Below are 7,761 nucleotides of genomic sequence, written 5' to 3'. Positions count from 1 at the left end.
AGGGAGCAAGTCCACTGCAAGGCAAGCGCCCTCCTAACTGTGCTGCCTCTCCACCATATTCTAGGATAGTTTTATTTGTAGATATGGATAGCTACCTAATCATATGATAGAGATATGAATATTATACGTGTTTATGCTTCCCTTGGGGTCCTGTTCCATACCTGGTTCCAGCACATTTAGGAGAATTTTTTTCATTTTATTGTTTGCTTTGGGGCCACACCCGGCGGAACTCAGGGGTTACTCCTGGTTCTTTTTTTTTTTTTTTTTTTTTTTTTTGGGCCACACCCGGCACTGCTCAGGGGTTACTCCTGGCTATCTGCTCAGAAATAGCTCCTGGCAGGCACGGGGGACCATATGGGACACCGGGATTCGAACCAACCACCTTTGGTCCTGGATGGGCTGCTTGCAAGGCAAACGCCGCTGTGCTATCTCCCCGGGCCCTACTCCTGGTTCTGTGCTAAGAAATGGCTCCTGGTTTGCTCAGAGGACCGTATGGGATGCCAACAATCACACCCAGGTCCATCCCTGGTCAGCCACGTGCAAGGCAAATGCCATACCTCTGTGCTATCTCTCCAGCCCACGGAAATGTAATCTCCATGCGCGCATCTGAGACCAAGGCTCTGGCCAGAGCATCCTGTGGCAGGTCAGACCCTCACTCGGGTACCACCTCTCTCCCAAGTCGCCTGAAGCTCTGAGGCTTTCTAAAATAAACTCCAAGTCTTGGGGTGTAATCCCAGTGCCATGTCTGTTTCATTTGGGGGACCATCCTTGGCAGTGGCCATGGGTTCGGTGCCCGGTATCTGTTCCCAATAGTGTTTGGGGGGGTGTTAGGCTACAGCCTGGGCCTTCTACATAGAGAGCAATATTCACTGAGCTGTTTCTCTTTCTGGCTTTGGTGCATCACTTTTGGGGGGCTACATCTGGCGGTGTTCAGGGTTTACTCCTGGTTCTATGCTCAGGAATCACTCTTAATAGTGATCAGGGGACCATATGAGATGCCAGAGATCGAATCCGGGCAGGCATCATACGAGGCAAACACCCACCCTGCTCTGCTTGCTCGGTACTCCAGGAGGACGCAGGGATGGGGGATGCCCTTGGTACCTCACTTTTTGTTTTTTTGGGTCACATCTGGCAATGCTCAGAGGTTCCTCCTGGCTCTACGCTCAGAAATTGCTCCTGGCAGACTTGAGGGACCCTATGGGGTGCCGGGATTTGAACCACCGTCCTTCTGCTTGCAAGGCAAACGCCTTCCCTCCATGCTATCTCTCCAGCCCCACCTCACTTTTTTTTTTTTTTTTTGTCACTTTAGGGAGCCAATCCAACAAGTGAGGCTTGGGTCACGGACTGCTGGGGGATATCCTAGTCCTCTACTCCCCCACCAGAGTCAGGTACTCACACATGTGCCCCCTTCATGGACTAACTGCTGAGTTTTCCCCTAGCTGGCCCCCCAAGTGGATGGTCCTTGTAGATTAGAAAAAAGTGTGGGCAGTCTCCAACCTCGGCCTTCTTTCTGCTAGTTTTGGGACTTCCTGTATGCTGTGATGGGGTCCCCCATAATATCAGGACAGTAGAGCTTCAGGTGGTAGTGGGGGGGTGAGGAGGGCATCCCTGGTGTGAATCCGCACCGAGTGGCATCAGCATGGGCAAAGGACCAACCTGACCAGATGATGGGGCACCGTGACCACATCGAAGGGGAGGTGGAAAAAAGTGGTCTAGAAGTGAGGGTGTAAGGGGAAGTGAGGCTATGAGCAGAAGCAGGGCACTGCAGACACGGGGTGTTGGCACTCAGCCTGTCATTCACTCCTAGTTCTCAATAAAACAGAGCACAGAGCATTGGAGCAGCTGAACACACCCACCAGAGGTGGGAAGCACTCCAAACATTGAAACAGTGAACTCAGGACTCATTAGGGGCTCTAGAGCTGGGATCCTGGGACTTTGAGAAACATTAATTTTTCTCAGTTTGTTTTTGGGTCACGCTGGGTGGTGCTCAGGGCTTTCTCCTGACAGTACTCAGGGATCTCTCCTAACAGGGTTTGAAGAGTCCTATGGGGTGCCAGGATTCTAACCTAGTTGGCTGCCTGCAAGGCAAGCACACTCTCCCCGCCCCGAACTATCACTCTGTCTGACTTCAGGTTTATTTTTTCTTACTTCTTCAAACAATACAGTACAACTGACTATTATGTTTCCACAGTAGTAGGTGAAGCAGCGATGTGGGAAGGATTGAAACTGCATCAGAAGGAATCCTGGCACCCAAGAATACACTGGAAGTTTCTGGAAGGAACTTTGGGCGCCGGGGAGCCTATTCCTCTGGATGGCGGGAAGGGGCACACTTTTCTCAACATAAAGCCATAAAACGGGCAGCCCCAGCAGAATATTTGGGTCAAAGCTGGTACAAAGTGGGAGCTAAGGGTGGTTGCTGGGAAGGACTCAGCCAGTTCATGCGGCGGTAGCAGGTGTTTAATTGTGGAAGACAACCGGGTTTTGTTTGTTTGTTTGTTTGGTTGGTTGGTTGGTTGGTTGGTTGGTTGGTTGGTTGGTTGATTGGTTGGTTGGTTGGTTGGTTGGTTGGTTGGTTGGTTGCTTGGTTGGATGGATGGATGGATGGATGGATGGATGGATGGATGGATCGATGGATGGATGGATGGATGGATGGATGGATGGATGGATGGATGGATGGATGGATGGATGGATGGTTGGTTAGCTGGCTGACTGGTTGGTTGGTTGTTGGTTTCTTTTCCCAGCATGCTCAGCTCTTCTTGCGCAGCTGGTTGTACTGTGCACGGCTCAAAATGGGCTCCATGACACTGGGCCGGAAGAAACTGTCGCTCACACGGCGCTTGGGCTTCTCCCTGGCAGCCATGGGGAGGCTGAGGCGTGGCCCTGTTGGCTCTGCGCGCTCCTCCGTGCTCCGGGTGCTGCGCAGGCTGCCCCGGGACCCCCGACGCTCCCACTCGGGGGGTGGGTTGTCGATATCCCGGAATTCGCTCTCTGGTTCCATCAGTGATAGCCTGGGGAGCTGAAAGCAGGGGTGTATGTGAGTGTCCACTCCAGTCCCTTGTAAGACAAATCTGCAGGATGGAGTGGGGGACACAGGGGTACCTGGGGTCTCCATGGGTTCCCTAGAGACAGTTCTGCCTTCTAAAGTCTTTCCTTAAGGGAGGGTTCAGCAGCAATGTTTGTGGTATCTCCTTCCTTGAGCCTGCCCACACTTGCCCCAGCCAGAAGGGGGGCTGCCTAGTTCTGGGGTATCCCACGGTGCCAAGGTGCCCAATGGCTTCAGGTGTGAAGAAGTGATTGAGTTCCAAGAGGTCCCCTTCCCCATGAAGACTCCTACAACACAACCTACAACTTTCCCAGGGAACCACAAAGGGAAAGTCTGGGTGATTGGGGGGTCTTCCTGGTGGGGGCAGCTGGCACCTCCCTCAGTTCCTCTCAACTCATGGGTGTGGTGGAAGCTGACCCCACTTTTTCCCAGGGAGCAGCTAGGTCCTTATGTTGCGAGTTAATGGGGGGCCGGAGCCCTATCTTCCAGCAGGAAATGGGGAGGATGTGGAACTCTCAGCCAGGGTCAAGATGCCATCAAGGCTGAAATGTTTCCAGGTCAGTCATCAAGAAGAGACACTGGAAAAAGCAGAGCCAAGAGGTCGCTTGCCTTGCATGTGGCCAACTGGGGTTTGGTCCCCTGAGCATCACCAGGAGTGACCCCTGAGTGCAGAGCCAGTATTAAGTCCTGAGCATTGCTGGGCGTGCCCCCCAAAAAACTTTTATCAGAGCTACCAAAAAGAGCCAAGGAGGTTGGGGGTCTTGGAGGGCCTGGGGGGGGGCAGGGGCTGAACTCACCGGGACATAGTGCACCACCGTGTCCACCACGTTGTCAGTAACACCCTTCAGGGCATCAGACAGGGACATGGCCCGGCTCTTGGGGGTGACCATGGTGGTAGGTGGAGCCGGTGAGAGGTGCAGCATACGGCCCACAGTGCCCAGCATGGCCGAAGGGGCCCAGGTTACGGCGGCGATAGTGGTCTTCAGGGCCTTCTGCAGGGTCTGGGTCATGCTGCCCAGGATACTGGGAGCCCGAGGCCTGGCTGCAGCCTGTGGGCAAGGCAAGGTCACAGTTACCCGAAGCTCCCCACAGTTCATAGCCCTCCTCTGAACTGCACTTTTTCTCTGGGACATGGGGCCATGCACCCCATGGCATAGGGGTGCAGTTGGGAGGGTCCCCAACCTGGAGCATGGACTAAGTCCCAGGGGGAAGATGGGGAAGGGGATTGCACCCCAGCACCAAGGTGCCAGGTAGGGACCCCAGTTCCACACTGCTTCTTGGGGGCCCAGTACCTCCTCACCTCATTGAACTCCTCCGCCTCAGAGTCACTGTCCCCCTGAGACTCATCCCCCTCGGTGTCCGTGAGGTCCCCGTGGTCCTGGTCTCGTGCAGCTGCCAGGTGGTGGAGCCAGGGCACGCGCACCTCACTCTCCCGCCGCCGGGACACCACTTGCATGGCAGCCGACGCGCTCCACTGTGCCAGGCTACTCTGCGGGTGGGGAAGGGGCACTGGGACAGGCCTGCCAGGCACCAAGGGGACCCTCCCAGTATCTGCCCACTCAGAAGAAGCCTCTCGTGCTCACAGGGAAGCTGACTACAAGCCGGGGGTGGGGGGGCTGCTGCATCCCACATACCTGCCACTCTCCACCCTCGGGTGCCCCGGAGGGTCTGGGCTGGGCTAGAACTCGAGGGAATGGGGCAGAATGGGTGGGTTTTTGTTTATTTGTTTGGTTAGTTTGGGGCCTTATTCTGCCGTGCTCAGGAGTTACTCCATGCTCTGCACATAGAAATCACTCCTGGCAGGCTCAGGGGGCCCTATGGGATGCCGGGGATTGAACCCAACAAGGCAAACAACCTCCCTGCTGTTCTATCATTCTCTACCTCCTTCTTTGGACCTAAATTTCTAGCCCAAGTAGAGGAGATGTTTTAGGAGGAGAAGATTTGGGGGGAACAGGGAAGGGGCCCCATTCCCAAGCCAGTGATACTCACCAGGGGAGCCACCCCCGGGACCCACATGGCCAGGGCATGGCCTTGCTTCAGCGCCCGGGCCGTGGTCTGCAGCGTGTGGTGGGTCACGGTGCTGGCCAGTGCCCCCACCCTGGCCATAAGGCTTGGCTTGACCTTGGGGGTCTTCTGGGGCTGCTGGTGTCCTGAAGTTGGGGCTGGGAGGGATGCAGACAGGTGAGGAAGAGTGTTTGCAGCTGCCTGGGGTCTCCATGCACTTAAGGGTCATTTGTTTTGTTTTTTATTTTTGGGTCACACTCAGTGGTGCTCAGTGGTCACTCCTGGCTCTTCACTCAGAAATTATTACTGGGGAGCCTGAACGATATCACAGTGGCAGGGCATTTGCCTTGCATGCGGCCAACTCATGACAGACATCTGTTTGAATCCCGGCATCCTATATGGTCCCCTGAGACTGCCAGGGACGATTTCTGAGTGCAGAGCCAGGAGTAAACCCTGAATGCTGCTGGGTGTGGCCCCAAAACCAAAATAAATAAATCAATAAATCACTCCTGGCAGTGTGCTCAGGGGACTCTATGAGATGCTGGGAACCCATGTAGCCACATTTGAGGCAAAGGCCCTTCCTGCTATGCTATCACTCCTGTCTCTTAAGGGGCATTTGGTCACGCTTTACTCATGCCCCCAGGCCTAGGAAAGGAGCTCCTGCTGGGAAGCCCCGAAGCTAGTGCTCCCCACATCCATCCCACCCCACTCCAGGGCACCTCCAGTACCTGCATCTTCCTCTTTGGGAGGAATCAGGAATCCAACCACCTTCTCCATGCCGCCCACCGCCAGGTCAGCCCCGCCTGATGCCAGCCGGCCCACCCGGGTGCCAGCGGCATACTCGGCTGTGTCCTTGGCCGCCCCCCATGCCAGCTCACAGCCGGCCATGGCGGCACCCAGGACCTTGTCAGAAGTGTTGGCTATGGGTGAGCTGATACTGTTTCTGGCACTGCGCAGACGGCTGGAGATGGTGCCCTTCAGCTCCGAGGCGATCTGGGGGGTGGGGGACAGGGATGGGCATGGGGTCCCTGTGCCAGCTTATATGCAAGGTGTGGCTCAAAGGCTGGGAGCCTGCCTGGCACCCACTAGGCCCCAAGTTGGACCCTTAGTTGCCATATCAGGCCCTGCTGCCTGTGTCTAGAACCAAGGTTCAGGTTCTTGGTAGGAGCCAAGCTTGAAGGGCCGGGCCCAGCCCTCCTGAACCAGTGGCAGGATCTGTGCCCACCGTGAGGGAGTAGGAAACCCCTCAAGAACTGCCCCTGATGCCGTCTGTCCTGGAATTCTGTGCCCCGGTTTCCTGTCTACACTCCGCTACTTTGGTAAACCACTGTGGAGGCCCATGCCCCCAGCTTCCCCAGAGGCAGACAGGAATATTCCAGGAAAAGAACCCACCTTCTCAGGAGGGTACTGGAGAGCTGGAATCTTTTCCTCCAGGTGGTCCAGGCCCCTGCATGCCAGATCATTGGCAGCTATGACTGCAAGTGAGAGTGAAGAGGCGTGTTGATGACTTCCCCCACTGCTACCCCTACCGTGCCCATGGAGATGCCTGCCCCTGGCTGTGCTGCTCCTCAGCCAGGTCATATTGGAAGTCCCTGAGCCCAATGAGGGCCATGGTCCTTAATGCCAGGACCCCACTGTGCCACCATGTGGGGCATGAGGAGTGGAAGTGGGTGCCTGGCTCCCTCCCAGGCCTGCCAAAGTCGGGATTGGGACGGGGCCTGGCATGCCAGGGGTGGCACTCACACTGGGTGGACAGCCTGCGGACCACCGGCTCCATGCCCCATGCGGCCAGGCTGCCTGCGCCCTGCACTCCTCTCTCGTAGGCGTTGCATACGGAGGCCACGAGCGGGTGTGCATCCTTGGTGCTGCTGTAGGTCTTCTGCACACACTCGCATGTGCCACTCACCACCGGCAGCTGTAGGACCCGCTGAAGCACATTCTCCTGCTCCTGTGAGGGGGTCTGGTGCACCATGAGTCTCCCATCCCCGCCCCAGTGAACGAATTCTCCATGGAGGACCAGCAGTCGTCGCTGTCCCCCAGGAGTCCAAGTCAATCTCACCCCCTTCCTGGGACACAGAAGGGGCCCAGGAATATGGGAGTGTCCTTCTGCCCTGATGGAGGCTGACCCCACCTAGATGCTTTTAGCTCTATGCACCTGTGCTCCCTAAGCAATGGCCTGAGATTCCTGACTCTATTCTCAATGTGTCCAAGGGGTCTGGGGCTCCAGGGATATTTGTCTCTCCCTCCCTCTACTGCTCCATAAGGCTCAGGGGCTTCCAGCTAGGCTGCTCAGGGCCTACTCCTGGCTCTGTGCTCAGGAATCACTCCTGGTAGGCTCAGGGGACCCTATGGGATGCCAGAAATCGAACCCAGGTCTACCATGTACAAGGCAAATGCCCTCCCTGCTGTGCTGTAACTCCAGCCCTCAGGGCTCACTCTTGACAGGGCTTAGAAGGCCATATCAGTACCAGAGGCTAAAACTGGGTGGGCCACATGCAAGGCAAGTGCTGTTCCCGATGTCCCCTCTTTCTGGGTACTGTCCAGTCCTGTGGCCTCCTCCCAGAGTACTCCCCCGTACTCACAGGGAGTTCTCCATCCAGCAGGGCCACCGGGCCTTTGTTGGCCGCCATCCTGGCTCTTCCAGCTGCAAAGCAAAAGGCCCCAAGGCCATGAGCAAGCCCAAGGTTGTGGGCGTCGTGTCCGTCCGTCCCCCG

The 7,761-nt window shown here is 56.4% G+C and overlaps 1 protein-coding gene across 2 annotated transcripts; it reads right to left on the bottom strand.

Moving 5' to 3' along the window:
• Positions 1 to 2,711: 2,711 nt before the first annotated feature.
• On the bottom strand, positions 2,712 to 7,761 carry PLIN1 (perilipin 1). 2 transcript variants are annotated; one of them, XM_049783256.1, is made up of 8 exons: positions 7,630 to 7,761; positions 6,791 to 7,007; positions 6,440 to 6,522; positions 5,776 to 6,040; positions 5,033 to 5,205; positions 4,344 to 4,532; positions 3,841 to 4,092; positions 2,712 to 3,016 (listed from the first exon to the last, which is right to left on the bottom strand). In XM_049783256.1, the coding sequence occupies exons 1-8, from the start codon at positions 7,675 to 7,677 to the stop codon at positions 2,747 to 2,749; spliced, it is 1,497 nt and encodes a 498-aa protein (XP_049639213.1). In that variant the 5' UTR covers positions 7,678 to 7,761; the 3' UTR covers positions 2,712 to 2,746. The 2 variants fall into 2 exon arrangements, with proteins under 2 accessions (XP_049639213.1, XP_049639214.1); XM_049783257.1 differs by having other exon boundaries at positions 6,791 to 6,995.

The sequence above is a fragment of the Suncus etruscus genome, chromosome 11 (genome assembly GCF_024139225.1).
Source record: "Suncus etruscus isolate mSunEtr1 chromosome 11, mSunEtr1.pri.cur, whole genome shotgun sequence".
Classification (NCBI taxonomy): Eukaryota; Metazoa; Chordata; class Mammalia; order Eulipotyphla; family Soricidae; genus Suncus; species Suncus etruscus.
The sequence above is the reverse complement of the archived record's forward strand: the minus strand, read 5'-3'. Positions and strand labels throughout refer to the sequence as shown.